We start from the raw sequence: 21,164 nt of genomic DNA on the forward strand, positions 1-21,164 counted from the left end.
CACTGCCCAGCATGTGCCCCGAGATCTAGGGTAGGGGCCTCACCTGTCTGCTTCCCGGAACATGTCCCTCTCCCTCTGGGAATGAATGTCCTGGATGATGGCAGCCACGTTTTTCCCAGGTTTCTAGACAAAGGGAGAGAGGTCATCAGACCAGAGACAGCCTTGTAAACACCAAAGAGAAGCAGCTAGGACCTGGGTTCATTGTCCAGTCCACCAATGGGGAAAGGTGTCTTTTTAGGGGAGGAAAGAAGTTTCACCCAGGCGATGAGGAGTGTGAGCATAATGCTGACCGATGTTGGGCTGAGTGTCCACTGAGCTGGGGAAGGAAGGAGCCTGGTGCTCACCATCCACATGTTGGGAAAAAGTCGCATTTGTTCACACCTGCCTCCTACTCCTTCCTGAATAAAATAAAATATCCAAGATATAAAAGGAAGAAAGGGAAAGAAGGAGGAAGAGAGGAAGGAAGAAGGCAGGCAGGCAGGCATTATAACTTGAAGAGACTTGAGGATCATTGATTACAGCATCCACATTTTACAGATGGGGAAAACTGAGACCCAGAGAGATTGAGGCATTGTTCTGCCTTGCACAACTCCAGGGTCTAGGAGTTCCATGTAGATGGTGACTCCTGGAGGTGTGCTGGGTTAAGGAACACATTCAAGGTCCTAGAGATAGTTAGAGAATCAGGACTTGACAATGGGCATTTCGACTCCAAGATCCTTTCCATGGCTCACGAAACACCTTACTCCAGCATGCTCCTCCACAGGGCCACCTGGTGCTCAACATACACTGTGGAGTAGGCAGCGTAGGTTGTGAAAACCCCCCACCCCATTCCATAAGTCACTATTTGGTGGCTGTACCAGTACAGGACCAACCGCAGCCCCTGAATCCCAACCAAAGCCCTTTCCTGAACCCAGAATGGAAAATAGTAACACAACAATAAGAAATAAACTATTGCCCTGGCCGCTTTGGCTCAGCGGTTAAAGCGCCGGCCTGCGGACCAGAGAGTCCCGGGTTTGGTTTCCGCTAAGGGCGTGTACCTTGGTTGCAGTTTATCCCCAGCCCCCGTTGGGTTCGTGTGGGTGGCAGCCACTCAATGTGTCTCTCACGACGATGTTTCTCTCTCACTCTCTCTCTTCCTCCCTCTCTCCCTCCCACTCTATCTGAAGATGAATGCAGAAATGTCCTTGGGTAAGGATAAAAAAAAAGAAATAAACTATTAAAAAAAGAAATTCATGGACATAGAAGAAAGGCGAGAACATCTTCCAAAAGAACACACAGAATTCATCCATTCCATTAAGATGTATGGAGCTGGGTGCATTTTATGGTAGGTGATTGCATCGCAATAAATCTAAAAATCCTTGGTCTGTAATGTAAACAAACTTTTGACAAAGAATTTTATTAAGAAATTGAATCAATGGCTGTTTTTATGCTCGATTTTTTCCCTAAATATTTTACAAAGAATCACGAAATTTCAGAATGTTAGGTATCATCATCTATGTCACTTCACAGCGAGGAAACCAGGGCAGAGAAGCGGTGAGACAGGTGACCCAGCAGGACTCGGATCCTCCGGGTCCTCTGAGCACACAGCTACCGTGTTAGTGCTGAGATTCAGGGTTGGGCTGGGGAAGCACAAGTCAAGGAGAAAACAAAGCAGGAGTCCGCTCTCGTTTCAGGGAGAGAGGTCAGGCTAGGACAAAGAAAGGGATATAAAATGTTCAAACCAGGGAGAGATCTCTTGTCTGCTGGAAATACAAAAGAAAGACAAAGAGAAGGCGCAATCTGTTTCCCTGAGGTCATGACGGAGGTCAAGAAGCCAGTACATCCCTGCTCAAGAAAAGGCTCAGGAACTCAGCACTGGTCAGGACATCCGTCCGATAAAAGACCTCACAGTTTTTACAAATGGTCCCTTTCATCTGATTATAGCTATATAGGTTGCCCCTCTGTAAGCGTAAAGAAAAAGTGTCATGCCCTGGCCTGTTTGGCTCAGGGGTTGGAGCGTTGGCCTGCAGTCTAGAGAGACCCAGGTATGGTTCCCGCTAAGGGCATGTACCTCGGTTGCAGTTTGTCTGCGGCCCTGGTTGGTTGTGCGGGTGGCAGCCACTCGATGTGTCCCTTCACGTCGATGTTTCTCTCTCTCTCTCTGTTCCTCTCTCTCCCTCCCACTCTACCTGAACAAAAAAACAACAACAAAAAAAAAAAAATGGAAAAATGTCCTTGGGTGAGGATAAAAAAAAAAGAAAAAAAAAAAAGTGTCACCTGTAGGAACCAGATTGCCCACGGTACACCTCATCTGCTTAAACTAGACCACAGTCAGAGACCCAAGACCAAGCAGGGAAAGAAACTGAGGCTGAAGGTCGGGCCCAAGCAGAAGGCTGTGGTCCAGGGTGCCTCCCTGCATCCCACCTAAGATCACCTGTCCTTTTGCCAGGGTTGTCTGTCACTACCTGGGGTAGAACGAGAAGGTTCACCTGAAGGTTCTTCTTGTTGCCTGCCTGGGGCACAGTGGAAGCTGCCGGGCAGCATCGTGGGACCGGCCAGCCTGGGAAGCAGGCTCCCAGTAGACCTGCGGCGGCACAGCCTCCACACAGGCCGACGCCTGCGCAAACGGGGCTCGGGAAAGCTGGCGAGCCATCAGGACCAAGCGCAGGGATGTGTAATGACATCTGCCGTCACTGCGGAGGTCACATCCTGGGTCCCAAATCCCTGGCGCACACTGCCAACCTGGAACAGGCAAAGGCTAAAGAATGTGCCCCCCATGCTGGGCTAAAGGTACCATGGCCACTTTGCAGAACATAAGAATTCCCTGAGGGGGGATGGATGGGGGACTTTCTATAGCAAAAAGAGTACCCACGGTCCCCAACACTTTTCCTCTGCTCTTCTGGAAACTTGTGATTGTTCCCTCCAGCCCAGATGCAGGAAAGCCCGGAGTGAGAGAAGGATTGTTGCCCTTTGCCTCTGGGTGTCACGGGATGAGGGGCGGAGCCAGCCAATCAGGCACCACTGACGGAAACATCCTCTAGTGGCCCCTGAGTCCCCCAGGGGTTAAAGAGATGCACCTAGAGTTCTTTGGGGGCTAGAAGAGCCTCTTCTTGACTTAACTATCTCTGCCCCTTATTTTTCCAACCGCAGAGCATCCCCCTGAGGCTACTCTCAGCCCACCACCCTCTGAGGTTCCTTCTATCCAGGCCCCATGTTCCCAGTGAGGCAGGGCACTGGGGTGTTGGTCTCTACAAAGCTCGCACCGGCACAGAGCCTCGCGTGGACCCGGTGCCCATAACACCTGCTCCAAGATGAACGGTTGGAGAGATGGAGGGATGGGCCTGCAGAGAAAGAACAAGACAATATGCAGAGATCATACGCCAGGGCTGGTGGTCACTGGCATCGTGACCACCCTCTGAGGAGCAGAGGTCAGTTTCTCTGTTTTAAGTGACAATTCCAAACTGTTGGCATTCTCTTAGCCCTAACACCTCACCAGCTGCCATCTGGACAGAAGCAGTCAAAGACTTTCTTTTTTATTTTATTCTTTTCTTTTATATTTTTTTATCCTCACCTGAGGACATTTTTGCATTTATCTTCAGATAGAGCGGAAGGGAGAGAGGGAGAAAGTGAGAGAGAGAGAGAGAGCCCTAGCTAGTTTGGCTCAGAAGTTAGAGCATCAGCCTGCGGTCCAGAGAGGCCCGGTTCGGTTCCCGCTAAGGGAACATACCTCGGTTGCAGTTTGTCCCTGGCCCTGGTTGGGTCGTGTGGGTGGCAACCACTCAATGTGTCCCTTTCACGTTGATGTTTCTCTCTCTCTCTCCCACTCTATCTGAACAAAATACATTAAAAAAAAATGTCGCGCCCTGGCCGGTTTGGCTCAGCGGTTAAAGCGTCGGCCTGCGGTCCTGAGAGACCCGGGTTCGGTTCCCGCTAAGGGCGCGTACCTCGGTTGCAGTTTGTCCCCGGCCCTGGTCGGTCGTGCGGGTGGCAGCCACTCGATGTGTTCCTTTCGCATCGATGTTTCGCTCTCTCTCTCTGTTCCTCTCTCTCCCTCCCACTCTACCTGAACAAAAAATGGAAAAATGTCCTCGGGTGAGGATAAAAAAAAAAAAAAAGTCACCCTGGCTGGTTTGGCTCAGCGGTTGGAGCATCAGCCTGTGGTCCAGAGAGACCTGGGTTCGGTTCCCGCTAGGGGCATGTGCCTCGGTTGCAGTTTGTCCCCGGCCCTGGTTGGTCATGTAGGTGGCAGCCACTCGATGTGTCCCTTTCACGTCGATGTTTCTCTCTCTCTCTATTCCTCTCTCTCCCTCCCACTCTACCTGAACAACAACAACAACAAAATGTCCTCGGATGAGGATAAAATAATAGATAAAAGAGAGAGAGAGAAACACTGATGTGAGAGAGACACATCGACTGGCTGCCACCCCACGACCGGGGGCGGGGACAAACTGAAACCAAGGTACGTGCCTTTAGGGGGAATCAAACCTGGGACTCTCTGGTCCATGGGCTGACGCTTTAACGCTAAGCCAAACCAGCCAGGGCCGGTCAAAGACTTTCAAGTGACAAAAATCACAGCCCTAAGGAAATCCTCTCAACTGTCCTCTTTAGGCCTGGCCGCATCCTCCCGGAGGCAAAGGTGTGAACGGGGCAAGAAAATGAAGCTGCAATCACTGTGGACAAGTGCAAATGGCAGAGAACAAAGTGGGTCTGCGATGATGTTCTGAGCAGCATTTTATTGCAGAACACGTCAAATAGCACGGAGGTAGAGAGAACAGTACACTGAAGCCCCCACGAATCCATTTCCACCGTCAACTCTTACGACCCATCTTGTTTCCTCCATACTCTCACTTCCCCGCATCCCCACAGAGAACGTTGAAGCAAACAGTATCTTTTCCATCCATGGTACCTTTTTTTTTTTTTTTTAATCCTCACCCGAGGATATTTTTCCATTTTTTGTTCAGATAGAGTGGGAGGGAGGGAGAGACACACACATGGACGTGAAAGGGACACATCGAGTGGCTGCCTTCCACGCGATCCAACCAGGGCCGGGGACAAACTGCAACCGAGGTACATGCCCTTAGCGGGAACTGAACCCGGGTCTCTCTGGACTGCAGGCCGACGCTCTAACCGCTGAGCCAAACCGGCCAGGGCATAGTACCTTTTATCTACTCTGTGATGACACCAATGTGGCTCAGCAACCCCACAGGGGACCGTCCACAGTGCTCACGGTCAACACGGCTTGCTGCCTTTAAGACAAGGGTGAGATGCTGCCCTACGCGGTCCTGGGTAAGGGCTGGCACACTCAGAGGGAGGCACCACGGCTGGAGCAGCTCAGCCCAGGAAGAGCGGCCCAGCTCTGCCTCCAGCTGGCTGGGTCATCTGGGATCAAGACTTGCTGGCTGAGGGAGACTCACTTTCTCCATCTATAAAGATGGGACAAGAGGCCCATCTGGCACCACCGGGAAGGACATGGCAGGTCACGCTGAAAAGGCCATACGATGCTGGGCCAACATAATAGGAGCTGCTAGAGGGTTTCATGCCTTCTGACCCCTGCACTGCTGTTTTACAAGCCTCAAGAGTCCTGGGAAGATGCTGAAACCTTCCCGACGAGCCCTGAGCTCATCGGAGCCGCACTGCCGCAGAAGCCCGGGGTGTTTTCAACATAACTGTGTTTTCCAGGCTCTGCATCTCTTCCCATCTGATTCCGTGCACCTGGACCCCTCTCTCTGTTTGGGTAGTTTGTCTCATCCTTCAAGATTACTCAGTAATCTCTCCCTTCTTTACACAACCGAGTCACACTGCCTTTTGCCACTACACTTCTAGAAGTTTCTATACTTATGCACTCAGGTTTAAATCTTGTATGATTTTGCACAAGAATAGCCTGTCTCTCCAGTTAGATAACAAACTCGCCCCATGTGAGGACCATGTCTCATATTCATCGTAGCTCTCAGCCACTACGTCTTCCATGGAGAAGAACCTCAGTCATCATTTGCTGATTTCATCTTCCTGAGAGCATCACAGACCATTCACAAGACTGCTGCCCAGGGCCAGGGACCCTCTCTGTGGCCAGGAGGCTGGAAAAGCCTGGTTTCAGTGGCTCTGAAACCAGGCCCTCTGCCCCCAAGCCTAAGAGCCTCAATCTCAGGCCTACTGCAGGGGGACCTCTGGGCGAGAGGACCTTAAAACTGCCCTGATGATTCTCTGATGCAGTGACTGGAAGACACTGGTTTAAATTACTCTAAGTTCCCTTCTGCACATAAGATGCTATGATTCTGCAGAAGACTCTATAGATCAAATCAGAAAACAATTCGACTTTCTTGTCCAGGTCTATAGGAAAAAACACTCACTTTTTGTTGTTCCTAAAGATGTTCTTTTTCTGCCCTGGCCGGTTTGGCTTAGCAGTTGGAGCGTCAGCCTGCGGTCCAGAGAGACCTGGGTTTGGTTCCCACTAAGGGCGCGTACCTCGGGTGCAGTTTGTCCCTGGCCCTGGTTGGGTCGTGCAGGTGGCAGCTGCTCAATGTGTCCCTTTCACATCGATGTTTCTCTCTCTCTCTCTTCCTTTCTCTCCCTCCTGCTCTGTCTGAACAAAAAATAGAAAAATATCCTCGGGTGAGGATTAAAAAAAAAAAAAAAAAAAGATGTTCTTTTTCTCATTCATTCCATGTACTGGTTGGACACCTGTTATGTGACAGGTTCTGCCCCAAAGGCCCTAAGGAATAGAACCTCACCACGAAAAGTGTATAGGGAGATAAGCTTATGGCAGGAGAAGATATTTGTCAGGAGATGAAAAGTACCTTAAGATCTCTTTTTTCTCCCCCTCTACTTTGTCTGGTGAGCAAAAGGTAAGGCTAGAGGAGAAAAACCAATCAAAATTTTCCTCCACCTCTGCAAGCGGTGGTGGGACCCCATGTGGTGGCTCCTTTGGCCCAGACACATGTATGAATGTCGTGTTTTGCTGTCTACCTCCCCAGCAGCCATTCCCCTTTCTCTACCCCTGCTCCAAGAATGCAGCAGGCGACAAAGACGTTGCCAATCACGGCACAGCTGCCCCCTGGCCATAGAGATTGGTTCAGGGAAGGACACGTGTCCTAAGCCAGCCTGGTGATCAGAGTGACTCTCAGGACTTCTGTGGGAGCTACTGGGGAAAACACTGGCTCGCTCTTGTTGAAGGAAATGGGAGGATGAGAAGCCAGAGCTGCTGAAGTCAATGAAGCCATCACGCCACCTAGAGGAGAGAGCCCAGGGCTGCCAGGGCCATCTCAGGAAGACCCCCCAACACAAAGCCAAGTGAGCAGCAAGCAGAGTGGAGAGAAGCCAAGTCCTCACGCTATCACTTGAGCCCTGACTCCAGCCATACCTGCAGCCAGGGATACTCCTGGACTTTTCATTTACATGAGCCAATAAATCCCCCCCCCCACACACACACACTTTTTTTCCGTTTTACTTTAGTCAATATGCTTAATTGACATAAATTTCTGTCCCTTGCAGAGAAAGGTCCTAGCTGATGTCATGTTGGGGACCATAACGCATGCATTGCTCTGTAGTTGAAACATGCTTTGAGATGTTTCACATAGAGGCAGTGTGACAGCTTGGGGAGCAGAACACCCCAATGAAAGGTCAGCCACAGTATGTTCTAGATCCTTGCTGCTGAGTGTACTCTGAGGTCCAGCTGCGTCAGCATCTCCTGGGAGCTTGTCGGAAATGCAGACTCCCAGACCTGCCCTGAATAGAAATTTTATTTTATTATTTTATTTTATTCTTTTAATCCTCACCAGAGGACATTTTTCTATTTATCTTCAGATAGAGGAGGACGGAGGGAGAGAGAGGGAGATAGAGAGCTGAATAGAAGTTTTAACAAGCTCAGTGTTAAAGTTTGAGAAGCCCTACTAGAACCCTACCTCTGCAGCTAACTGGCTGGGTGACTATAGCAAATTACCTGATCTCTCTCTGGTTCTTCCTGTGGACAATGGAGATGGTAATAACAGTGCAGAGATGCAAACACAGTGCAAACCCAAAACAGCCCTAGGGTGTAATCATGGCTCTTCCAGTAACTAAGATCTTGGTCAAGCTCCCAAATTTCTACGAGCCTCAGTTCCCTCATATGTAAAACCAAGGTAGTAACACCTGTTTGACAAAACTGATGTCAGAATGACAGGAGATAATGTATTGACGTAGACTGCAAGGCACATTGCTTGACCCAGAGTACCGGGACTCAATCAAAGGTACATGTGCTCGTTATTATTGTTGTACTGTTATAATTACTGTTATTAGCCACCCTACACACCTTGCAGGAGAGAGGGATTGTGAGACTCAAAGAGATGAGGTATGAAAAACTGCTTATAACCAAAGAACTCAGGGTATAGTCCTTGACTGATTTGGAAACGGAGGCTCACAGAGGTGAAGCAACTTGTCCAAACTCATTAAAACAGGAAGGGGTAGAGCCCAGGTTGGCACCACCGCCCTCCAATGTAGCCGAGCTCACGTGACTGTGGGTAGCTCTGTGTTTTCCTGTTCTTCTCACCAGACTGTGAGATCCTCCATAAGCTCGCTACCATGGTGCTGCCCAGTCCCTGCCCACAGTGGGCACAATATTTGCTAAACACAAGTCTGGACCATACGAGCTCTTTAACCCATGGTTTTTGCCCCACCCCAAACTGTCTCCCTTGGTGAGGTACCGCAGTGTCTGAGTACCTTAAGGAGCTGAGTACCGCTATTAATCTTAATTAGAACGTACAGCGACATTTCATTTGGAGACCAAAGCTGCACTGGGAATTAAGTACAGAAATTCAACTTTAGCCCCCGGGGAGAATGCAGGAGAATAGGAACTCTGGCTGGGTGGAGAATGGGGTGGGATTTTCACTTGTCTGAGAAAAGCCCCATGCTTTCATTAGTCAGAAAAAAAATGCCAGGTTCTGCCACAACTGTCGCCAAAGGAACTTCAGAAGCAAGACTGCAAGCAAAGCAGAATCAGGGCTTTGGCAACCGGTTGACATATATCCGAGCTCCATATGCAGACTTGTCAGAATGCGAGTCCTAGCCAGAAACAGCCACTTGGCCTCTGTCCTCTGACTTCGACCTTAAAGGCAGATGGAGGGCTGTGGGTCTCAAACAAAATGGACCCAAGTACATGTGGAATGAGCTGACAGGCCCTGGAAAATCCCTATTGCAGGGGACTGTAGAAAGCACAAATGAGAAGGCAGATTTAAACATGAATCTAGCATTAATTATAATAAGCCCTAATGGATTAAGTGCTCTAGTTTAGTGAACTCCTGCAGACCATTAAGAAGACATCTAAAGTGTCCTTGAAAAGAAACTCTCCACCAGGGAAGCTCCAACTGGGATAGCCAAGAAGCATATCAAAAAGTGCTCCATCTCAATCAGTAATCAGGAAAATAACAATAAAACCACGATAAACCATTACGCTCTCCCCAGTCAGGCAAAAACTAAAAAGCCAGACAAGGCAAAATGTTACAAGAATGGGGACCATTGGAAAGTCTCAGGCTCTACCAGTAGGAGTGTAGATCTGGGATAACTCATTCTGAAAAGAGCTTGCTGTTATCTAGTGAATTTGAGGGTATGTATGCCTGTGATTCAGCAATCCACTCCCAGTTATGTACATACCCCGAGATATACACTGGTGTACGTGTGGACAGGATTATGTTTGAGAATGTGCATAGTAGCATTGTCCCTAATAGCCTAAAACTGGAAACGATCCAAAATGTCCATCAACAGAGGAATGGATACATAAATTTATAGCCATACAATATAAATTTATATAACAGTGAAAATAAATAGACAGACCCAACATGAATGGCATAATGTTGAATGAAAAAACTAAGACATGAAAGAACACAGACAATATGATTCCATTCACATAAAGTTCAAAAATAGACAAAACTAAACTGCACTGTAGGAGGGCAGACAGAGGTGATAGAACTGTAAGTTAGAGGCAGGGAATGATAGTCCTCAAAGTCCTAGAGTGGAGAGGGAAGCATTGACATGAGGAGGGACTCAGAGGGGCTTCTGGGTGCTTTCAATGTCCTGTTTCTTGACTTTGGTGGTGGTTTCATGGGACTTATGAGATTTCACCCAGTAGTGCTTTTTAAACTGTGCAATGCATAGTCACTTTTCTGTATGTTGTACTTCACAATAGAAAGAAAGAAAGAAAAGAGAAATGTAGAACAAGCTAAACACAAAAGCCCCATTTGAAATGATCTGAATTCATCCCTGAATTCTGACAGTGGCCAATTCAGTCATGTGCTGCTTAGAAGGATTTCCACGAGGCTGAAGACATCAAAAGAGAGGACAGAGGAGAGAATAAGAGATCAAGGAGAGTGACAGAGGCAGAAAGTCACTGAAGCCCTGCATGAGTAGAGAAGGAGGTTATTTATATTCAGGGTTTATGCCCGGAATTTCCAGCCCTGAAAAGCAAGCACCTTTCAATGTTCACTTTATCCTTCAAGACTTCCCCGTAAATCCCCTGTGGGTCCCTCAAGCATCCCTTTGCATTTTGTACTTTTATCAATGAGCACATTTCTCGCCATGTTATAATGGTTTGCCTTCCCGTGTGATGTCCTCAAAGGCAGTGGGTAATTTTTGCGTCTCTCCTCTCCTTAGCACAGTGCCTGACAAGGAGGAGGCGCTCAGCTGATGCTTGTTGAATGACTAAATGAACAAGAGAATGCTTTACCTTCAACTGCAATTCCTTGTATCTCTTAGACATCCGAATGAGCAACTTCTCACCATTGATCATAGCAGACTTCTCTTGGTAATACTGGACCATGGCCTGAGCAGCTTCTGTGTAAGCCATCTCTAAAAAGGCCTAGGAAAGAGTGGCAGGACATACATTGAACTTGACATGAGTGGTCGCAATCAAAATCCAGGACAAGGTACGATTCCAAGGATATGAAGTTGAAGAATACGCAAAATCAATCAGTGCTGATAGAAGTTCAGCGCCCCTCTGGGGTGGGGTACTGACTGGCAAGGGGCATGAGGAAACCTTCTGGGGTTCTGGAAATGTTCCATATCTTGACCTGGGTGATAATTACACGGGTGTACACATGTAAAAAATTAATGGAGTTGTGCACTTAAGACTAGTGCACTTTAGAGTATGCATTTCATACCTCAATAAAAAGAAGAAGAAAAAAACCAGTATGAGGAAGAGCTCTCTTTGATCCCATCTGTTCAAAGAGACCTATTTATTAACTTCACCAAAAGAGCTCATTATAAGATGGCCCCTCTCCTGATCCCAATGGTTACCAAACATTATTCTTAATTATGTATGTCCATCCTGGGCTACGTCATGCCACAGGAGCCCCTCTGGGGTGGGAGGGTCCATTAACCAGCAGTTTCCCAGGGGAAGGAGTGGAACAGGGGAGAGTGAGTTTGTTGCACAAGTGACCTTGGGCCAATCCCTGCAAAATTTGCTCTTTGGTTGTGGCAACAGCAGAAGACAGAGGCACAAGCTGGGTATTGGAGCTCTCGCTTTCTTTGCAAAAAAAAAAGAAATATACCAAAAATCTCAGGGGCTCCCTAAGCTTGAAGGAAGGTCACGTCTTTATGAGTTCAAGAGAGATGAAAACCCTGTTATATTTCCATAGCAGTTTCCTTCTTTACTGATAAAAAAAATAAAAACTTACAAAGAAATGCTCTATTCCATTCCATCTTTATCTACAGAGACTTTCTAACTAGACTGTTTTGACTGACCTGTCAGTTTACCCCAGTAGCTGTTGTGGTGGGTTCATCATCGTTATTGTTTCTTAGTTTTGTTGGGTTTGTACTGATTCGGCCCCTCGGTGCTGAGAAGGAAGTGGTCTGTGACTAGGGGGCCCTCACTCTGAGCATCTGCTCTCCCATCACCTTGAACAAACTCCTCCCCCATCCCTCACCTTTGTTTTTGAGTTTCAGATATGCTTTTTGCCATGCAGTCACAGTCTATGGTAGAAGTGTGGGACACTAGAAGTCAAGATTATTTAGAGTTTTATTCAAATTCTGCCGCCCAGCTCCCTAAATGCCTCTTTGTTCATGAAAACATTTTAGCACCTCTGGCTTTCACCTGTCAAATGTGAATAATATTAATTCAGTGACTTTTACTGCACGAATGTTGCAAGCTGAATTTTGGACATTTGCCCCAAATAGAATTTTGAGAAGTAGGAACAAAGAGACAGAGTGAGCAATGTAAGCCCAGGCAGATGGAAGACCACTGGTGATCGGATGTGGCTTTGAGCCTCCAAAGTGCATGTTTTAGTTAAGAAAAGAATTTCTCGCCCGGCCAGTGTGGCTCCGTGGATTAAGCATCATCCCAAGGACTGAGAGGTTCCAGTTTGATTCCAGTCAGGGCACATGCCCGGACTGTGGGCTCGATGCCCAGCGTGGGGGCATGCAGGAGGCAGCTGATCAATGTTTCTCTGTCATCCATGTTTCTCTCTCTCCCCTTCTACCTCCTCTCTATCTAAAAAAATCAATAAAAATATATTTTAAAAAGAGAGAGAAGAATTTCTCCAATTCCTATTCCTCTGATTCATAAAATAAAAATATTTATTAACAACCAAATACAAAATATTCTTATTTCTGGCCATTCTCTATAAACTCCTCCTTTGACTTTAGAAATGAAGACAAACATGTTAACTCCCAAAGACTCAGTCAATCCCCACGGGTTAAGTGTTTTTACTTCCTTAGACTTACCAGGCATCCCTCAATTCCCACCTATTCTCCTGCTGTGTGACCCAAGGGCCTCTGATGCTAACACCAAGGATCAGTGAAAATACCTGTTCCCAGTCAGTTGCTGTGTGCTCCAAATCCAGGCCTCAGCAACATGAAGCTTAGAAGGTAAGACTGTAGCATTAGCTTGGGGATTGGCAACAAAAAGAAGACTCAAGCCCGTGGATTTCTAGTTTTCTGTGTTAATGAGCACCTCCTTCCAAAGCACCTCTCACCTCCAGGCAACTCACAAAGGTCTATAACCATCACACAAAGGGTGAGGTGAGACAAGGGAAACAAGACACCACCATCGACAAAAACCTCTGTAGGAGTCCAGCTGTGTCATACCTCTTTATGTTAACAACAGCTTCTTTGCCCGGCCAGTGTGGCTCAGTGGTTGAGCACTGACCCATGCACCAAAAGGTCGCCAGTTTGAATCCTGGCCAGGGCACAAGACCAGGTTGTGGGCCCAATCCCCAGTGGGGGGCCTGTAGGAGGTGGACAATTGATGTTCTCTCTCATCAATGTTTTTATCTCTCTCCCCTCTCCCTTCCTCTCTCTCTAAAATCAACAAAGAAAAAAAATAAAAAAAGAACAGCTTCTTTTACTAAAAAAACTTATACATATATATTCTGTACTGGATAGGTTTCCACCAATTTGTGATCTATCGGGTGCATATCAGTGTGTAAGTGCCCAGACCTACCTGATTAGTAGACTTCATGAGGATGTAATTGGTGACCTTTCCAAAGGGCAGCCCCAAGTTAATGACGTCATTCTCCGTACAGCTTCCTTCGGGGAGGTTGCAGATGTGCACCACGCGGCCAGTGCCTGCTTTCCTCTGCACGAACTGATAGAGACAAAGAGCAGTGGCTGGTCTTCAAAACACAGTCCCTCTTGCCCTCGACTCCCCTGGTGCCCAAGGGCTCTCTTCCCCCAAGTACCGATGGCAAAACTATAATTTACAAAGTTAACGTAGACAAGAATTCATTTACAAACACAGGAAATATTGATTTTATGCCATCTCTTTACACAAGAGATTCACAGTATTTTTAGTGAACAATCACGTCTAGGGCTTTGAGGAAATGGGCATATGTTCTGGTGGGAGGTTATCTACAATCTGAGAATATACTTGAGCAGTAGCTATGAAATTTAAAATATACATAGCCCACGATCCTGCCGTCTCACTGCTGGAAATCTATCCTGCAGAAATAAATGCATCAACATGTAAATACTTATGTACATGGACATTTGTCACGGTCATTTATAAGGTGATAAAGGAGTTTGCAAACAGCCTGGATGTCCAAACTAGGGGACTGGCTGAGCAAAGGGAGGTTCAAGCATACAACGGAAAACGGCAAAGCCATCAAAAGGAGGTAGATGAGCTGACAGAAAGAATGTTCGAGATAAATGAAGCAGAAGAACAGGTTGGCAAGTAGCATGCCGTTTTTGTAAAACAAAACAAAACAAAACATAAAAAATGTATGAGAAAGAGACAGATGAAGCAAGTGCTGTAAAAATTTGATAATTATTGGAGCGGCGGTGGGGGTGGAGGGTGGGCACCGGGTTACTTATACTAGTGTTGACTGTTTTGTCTGAAATTTTCCCCAATGAACAAAATGTTAAAGGCTATCAGCAGAGAAGTGAAAGGCACGGGAAGATTCATGTCCACGCGTCCACACTGCTTATCTTCAAACGGCAGCACAGGAAGGAAGGAAGGGAAGAGATGTTTAACCTTTTATACACCTCACATTGTCTGACTTCTAATTTTTCAACATTCCAATAAAGAAAAGGAGCAGAGAGAGGATCTGGGGGACCCTGGTGCACAGACACAGCCACTCACAGCAGCAACGATTTAGGGAAGTGGCTTCCAAAGCGTTTGGAACCCTTTCCTCAAACCAAAGCTTGCTCAGCAGCCCAGCATGTGTGACCCATAAGAAGCTGCCCTAGATGAACTTTGGGGTCAGCGTCCTGCTGCCACACTCTAGCTGGCAGTCCCAAAGTCACCTCGAAGGAACCCAGTTTGGAAGCCAAGACCTGGCACTCATCAAAGCTCCCGAGGGAGGGAGTGTGCCCGTTCGGTCTGTGCAAACCTTAGCCTGAGACTCCAGGAAGTTCGAGAATGAATAACCATAAGCCAACCCAACACGGGCGAGAAGGATGTGATTTTCCAAATTCAAAACACATCCTACCAGCATAGCCTATGTTTGCGTAATTGCCATTTTCTATGATAAAGTGAACTTCGACATCTCATTCCATTAATGTGGGGGCTGGCTTGCTAAGGTAACACAGTGGGAAGGTCTGAGGCCCTATAACAAGGGCTAATACTCGAGTCATTCTACCACGAAAAGCCCTCGTGTCCCATCTGGGCTGAGGACTATTACAGCCTATAAGAATTTCCTTTTATGGTTCAGCCCCGAACCGAAGAAACCCAAGTGATGTCCAGAGGTCAAACACTTTCCCAAAGGGGAACAGGACTCAGTGTGTGGCCCAGTTGGCTCCCACGGTGCTCCAGGGATGACAGGAAGGACAGTTAAGAGGCAGGATCTGTGCCTCTCATTAGAGAGAGTGGTTCACATAGACATAGGCCCAGCCGAGCTCTCAGGCACGGCCAGTGGCTGGTCCTCTGAGCTTATCAACAGGAGGGCACGTTTCTGTCCCGGGTGACTTTGCTGTGGTTGGCCTGGGCTCCTGTGTGCTTGGACAGCAGAGCAGACGGGCAAGGCGGTGCTGGGCCCATCCCCTCTCCAGTTGCCTAGTGACTGAGCACAAGGGCCAGAGACTTTCTCATTGTCCTCTAGGCTGAAAAAGCAACTATTCAAGCAGAAGTGCAACAAAAGCGGCTGCGGGGTGGAACAGGCCTCGGAGAACAAACACCCTCACAGCTGCCAGTCACCGCATAATGAGATGAATTCATGCTCCAGACCTCGTTAGAGAGGCCCTAAAAGAAACGGGTCTCAAGGTTTTCACCCAAAATTTTAAACGCATTCCATGAGCACCTTTTCTCTCCCAAGATTTTAAGTCAGAAATAGAATTTGGATTTTACTGTGTCTTTTATTGTCATTTAAGGTAATCACGAGATCTTTAGTATTCTTCTAGTTAATTATGTTCATTCGGAGCTTCCCAACTGGTAAACTGCAAAGGGGTTCTCAGTAGACAAGATACTGACCCCTCAGGGTGGAGGCCAGGTACCTGCCGTGCCCAAGAGCAGCTTCTTCCGTTTAACCAGTGCGTTTCAGTTTATCATTTTCTAAGTCAGCCGTGAACTGAAACCCTGAGGCTTGAAAATCTTGAGAATCTGTATTAAGGGTTTGCTTTGTATTATATCTGGCTTCAGGGCATGTGAAAAACCCCATCCAATTAGAAAACAATTTTTTATGGGTTACAAGCATACCTTGTTTTATTGCGCTCCGCAGGTACTGGGTTTTTACAAATGAAGGCAAGACCCTCCACCAGCAAAAAGACTACGACCCTCTGAAGGTTCAGATAATAGTTGCTAGCATTTTTTAGCAATGACGTATTTTTAGATTAAGGTATGCACTTTTTTTAGACAAAATGCTATTATTGCACACTCCACAGACTACAGTGTACAGTAAACATATGCACGAGGAAACAGAAACGTGTGTGACTCGCTTTGTTCCGATAGTCGCTTTGTTGTGGTGGTCTGGAATCAGACTCGTGGAATCTCTAAGGTATACCTGTATATTCTTTTGCAAATATTTGATCTAGGACAGTTCAGTCTGCATTCTTTTCTGTCGTCAAGCTAAAACATCTCTTTGTAAAACCTGATTAGGTTCAAAATAATATTTGATTTGTAAAAACTATAGAGGTATATGTATGAAATCACTTAGCCTGGCTGAAGTGGCTCAGTGGTTGAGAGTTGACCCACGCACCAAGAGGTATACAGTTCAATTCTGGGTCAGGGCACATGCCCAGGTTTCGGGCGGATGCCCAGTGGGTGCATGCCAGGGGCAGCTGATTGATGTTCTCTCTTATTAATGTTTCTATCTCTCTCTCCCTTCTTCTCTCTCTAAAATCAATAAAGAAAAATATTTTTTAAAAATCACTTCAATCTATTCTTTTTTTTCATTTATATGTTTTTAATTAAAATTAAGTGTTTAACACATATCTGTCATTCTTTTTTTTTAAATTTTTTATTTATTAATTTGTTTTTGTTACAGATGTTTCTCATTCCCCCCCCCCCCATTGGCACCCTCCTCCCCTTTCCCCCCACCCCATCCCCAGCTTTGTTGTCTATGTTCATTGGTCATGCATACTTAAATCTATTCTTGAAGCCACTGTATAAGCATGGATATTATTTACCATATGCCCGATGGCAGATCTGAATGAGGAGAGAAAGTTAGGGAGGAAGGAAGGATGCCATCTTTGGGTGGTACATCTAGAGTACAATTTGTTCACTGGGGACACAGACGACCTTGAGTGCCCTTGAGCAGACAGCACGATGCTGTACACTAATTCCCAGCCTGGGTTCTCTAATAAGTCTTTACGGGTCCTTAGGTAATACCATCTCAAGGGAGGGCCATTATTTTTCACATTTAAAAAACCTGAGTTGAGATCATACTTTCAGTTTCTTGACTCTGTCAGTATCATACCCTGGGTAGATCGTAGGCTGATTACACAGTCTGATTGGCGTGCCTGTGATTTTGATTAATAAAAATGAGTAACTAGATGATTACTCACTAATGTAAGTACTTTGGCAGATACAGTCTTTTTCCAAACATGGAAGGCAGGATAGCGGCTGCTTGAAGTGGGAGTAAGTAATTAAAAGGGGGTTTGGCTGGAAAAAGCTCGGACTTCCTGATGTGGTGGAAAGAACCTAATCCCGGAAGACAGAGGACCTGGGTTTGAGTCCCAGCTCGGCCATTGATTAGGTACGTGACAGGGAAAACTAGTTTTCCTTCCTGGGCCTTGGTTTCCCAGTGTCTGGAATGAGCAGGGGGAGGATGGCCTATACACTTAAAGTCTTTTCCAGAAGTAAAAAGTCCATGCTTACGTGGCTCTGAGTTCTGAAATCCCGCTCCTCCCAGACGCCTTGCCAAGCCAAAGCCTTATCCAGGATAATGAGAACGTTCCCCAACTGTGTTGGGTATTCAACAGGAAACCTGTGTGTTTCCCACTGTCTGTCCCAGTGGGTGTGATGTCTGTCCTCCCTCTCTGCATGATCATCTGTTTCAGCGTAAATACAGTCACCAGCACGTCCATCTTCCAGACACGCCTGTCTGTGTGGGTGGTGGTCTCATCTTCAGGGCTGAAGATAAGCTCCGAGCAGTGAGCACCCCGCCGACCAGTTCGGCAGTTCCCTGAATGACCCTGAGGCCACAGTGCCTACGGTAGTTGACATGGTACACTGAGGTGAACTAAGGAGACCCAGGGCTGGGACCTCTTCAAGGACAGACACACATCGAATGTGTGCCTCAGAGTCTCCGGGCACCAGTGCCAGGGCCATGGAAGTGTCAGATGGACCTGGATCTGAATCCACTCCCCACTGGCCAACTTTGGGCAAGTGACTGAATTTCTCCAAGCCTGGGGTTGCCCGTGTATCACACAGGGAAAATAAAAACTGATTCCACATGACTGTTTAGAAGATGAAAGTGCCCCAGTGTAAAGTGCCTTCCTTGGTGCACTGCCTGGTGTCCAGCAGGTTCCGATAAGTAAATACTTGTCTCCTTTCCTCCAACAGTTAAAGGATGTGCTATGGTGATTCTAGACTGCGGGGTGTGTGTGTGGGGGTAACTGTACTGTGATTAAATGAGAAAGTCTGTGTTCTTAGGAAACTTTTTTTTTTTTTTTTAATCCTCAACGGAGGACATTTTTCCATTTTTTGTTCAGATAGAGTGGGAGGGGGAGAAAGGGAGGTGGGGAGAGAGAGAGAAACATCTATATGAAAGGGACACATCGAGTGGAACCGGCCAGGGCTCTGAGGAAATTCTTACTGGTGTAGTTAGGAGTGAACAGATGTAATGTCTCCAGGGGTTCAAGAAAAACAGGCATAGGTGATTGCATAAATGGATGAAAGATAAACAGAGATGAATAAATGGACAGATGGAAGAGCAGATGAATAGACAGAGATGAAGGGACAGACAGATGAATGGATGGATGGACAGATAGACAGACAGAGATGAACAGATTGACGATAGAGACACACAGAGAGACAGAAGACACGTAGAGAGAATGCTAAGTGGTCCAAGTGAAAAGGAACAATGAATCTAGATGATCCTTAAACCTTTCTTGTAACTTTTCTATAATTCTGAATTACATTAAAATTAAAAGTTACCAAAACTACATTTTAAAAGCTGTGCTCTGGAGCAGGAGTAGATGGGTTTAGAGAGACTCATAAGACCTCCCCAACTTGAATTTTTGGTGTGAGGTGTTGATGGGCCCCATTAACCTCCCACCTGCTGCTCTGCCTACTGAGCTTCCGGGAGGTGCCTATGTGACAGGTGCATTTGAAACTTTCCAATCCAGGTCAAATCTCTAAGAGAGCTAAGGGCTGTCGAGGGTTGTCACCAAAGCCCTAATTACTAATCTAAAGGGACAGTCACCCTTTCCCAGCCTGGGGGAATGCTTCAGTAGGCCAGCAGGCCAGCAATGACCTGGCCTGCCCTCCCATGTGACCAGAGACCTGGGTTGTCCATTTTCACATGCTGGGGCAACTCACTTAAAACCAGATGCTGCTTCTAATGGTTCCTGTGGCTGGGTCTCAGACCTCTAACTCCCCCACAACTTCTTTACAGATCAGTGGAAATATGAAAGGAGCAAATAGACGTGTGTAGGAAGACTGAGCGCCCTTTCGATGCCCTCTGATGCAGGTGGGAACAGGCTTCGCAAACGAGTTCAGAGAACAGGCCCAGTTCAAATAACTCACAGAGTCGCAATAAAAATGTGGCTTAGGGCAAGAGGCCTGTGGGGTGAGAGAACTCGCCCCAAGTGCTTGCTAGAGCTACAAATACAAGTGTGAGCTTCAATGACCAATTTCTGTGCTCTAGCCTGATCTTTGGCCATGACCTAATTTCACCCAGCATCTGATCTGTGGGCCTCTGTTGGTTTTGTGCTAAAGACATGTGAGGGAAGACACGGGGCAAATATTTATTCATCATGATGTTGACTTTGAACATATTGTACAGACAGCGAATGGGCGTGGCTTCCATCATATGGCTCTTGGAGGATACTCACAGATGTCTTACTGACACTTTCAGATATTTTATAAAGCCTATTAATTTTGACTTAGAGTAAATCTACTTTTCCTGGTGCCAGACTTGCCTACCGGTCTTGGGGTGGTTCAATGTGTAAACTTTAGAGTCACAGAATCTTAAAACTGGGGGGCGGGGGGAGGTCATCTGGTCCACACCCCTCACTGAATATGTGGACACAGATGCATCAAAAAAGTTAAGGAACCTTGGTTCCCGCTAAGGGCACGTACCTCGGTTGCAGTTTGTCCCCAGCCCTGGTTGGTCGTGTGGGTGGCAGTCACTCGATGTGTCCCTTTCACGTCCATGTTTCTCTCTCTCTCTCTCTTCCTCTCTCTCCCTCCCACCCTGTCTGAACACAAAAATGGAAAAATGTCCTCGGGTGAGGATAAAAAAAAACAAAAAGTTAAGGAACCTAATCTGTGGGCAAGGGGGTGGTGGTAGGTTTGTGATTACAACTCAGGTTTCACTGAAAAATCAGTCAAATGCAGACTAGATAAATTATGGTAAATGCATACAATAAATGTTATACATAAGATAGGTTTTATGTGTGGATGCACAAAGATGTCTAGAAATCAATTAAAATATGTACTGTGAGTTTATGTTACATGAAAAAAACAAGTTGTTCAATGGGTTATATGGTGTTATCGGAGTTTTGCAAAAACATGTACTTCGGGTAATTACACATACACAGGTGTACTTGTTAGAAACACATAATTAGAGCACAAGACATCCACCTGCAGTTTTCTCTGCAGGCTTGGGTTTTCTATTGTTTACATTTCTGTTACTGTTTGATGTTTTTACACTATGTTTGCACTACTTTTGCAGCAAGAGAATGTGATTAAGATTTGGGAAAAGAAAAGGAAAAAAGCAGAGAACGAGACCCACCCAGGTCTCCCGTTTGCTGGCTCTGTGCACTCTTTGTTTTTTTGTTTGTTTGTTTTGTTCAGGTAGAGTGGGAGGGAGAGAGAGGAACAGAGAGAGAGAGAGAGAAACATCGATGTGAAAGGAACACATCGAGTGGCTGCCACCCGCACAACCGACCAGGGCCTGGGACAAACTGCAACCGAGGTACGCACCCTTAGCGGGAACCGAACCCGGGTCTCTCAGGACCGCAGGCCGACGCTCTAACCGCTGAGCCAAACCGGCCAGGGCTGTGCTCTCTTTGTAAACGCTCAAGGGGCCCTGGCCGGTTTGGCTCAGCGGTTAGAGCGTCAGCCTGCAGTCCTGAGAGACCCGGGTTCGGTTCCCGCTAGGGGCGCGTACCTCGGTTGCAGTTTG

The 21,164-nt window shown here is 46.8% G+C and overlaps 1 protein-coding gene across 1 annotated transcript in view; it reads right to left on the reverse strand.

Annotated features, from left to right (window-relative positions):
- Nucleotides 1-21,164, reverse strand: part of RBM20 (RNA binding motif protein 20) — a 198,271-nt gene that overhangs the window by 24,198 nt on the left and 152,909 nt on the right. Inside the window, exons 7-9 of the mRNA XM_036265925.1 lie at nucleotides 13,382-13,525; nucleotides 10,670-10,801; nucleotides 44-123 (exon numbers count right to left, since the gene is read on the reverse strand). Of these exons, the coding sequence (XP_036121818.1) occupies nucleotides 44-123; nucleotides 10,670-10,801; nucleotides 13,382-13,525 (356 nt within the window). The remainder of the gene's footprint in view (nucleotides 1-43; nucleotides 124-10,669; nucleotides 10,802-13,381; nucleotides 13,526-21,164) is intronic.

Source organism: Molossus molossus, unplaced genomic scaffold (genome assembly GCF_014108415.1).
Source record: "Molossus molossus isolate mMolMol1 unplaced genomic scaffold, mMolMol1.p scaffold_m16_p_17, whole genome shotgun sequence".
NCBI lineage: Eukaryota > Metazoa > Chordata > Mammalia > Chiroptera > Molossidae > Molossus > Molossus molossus.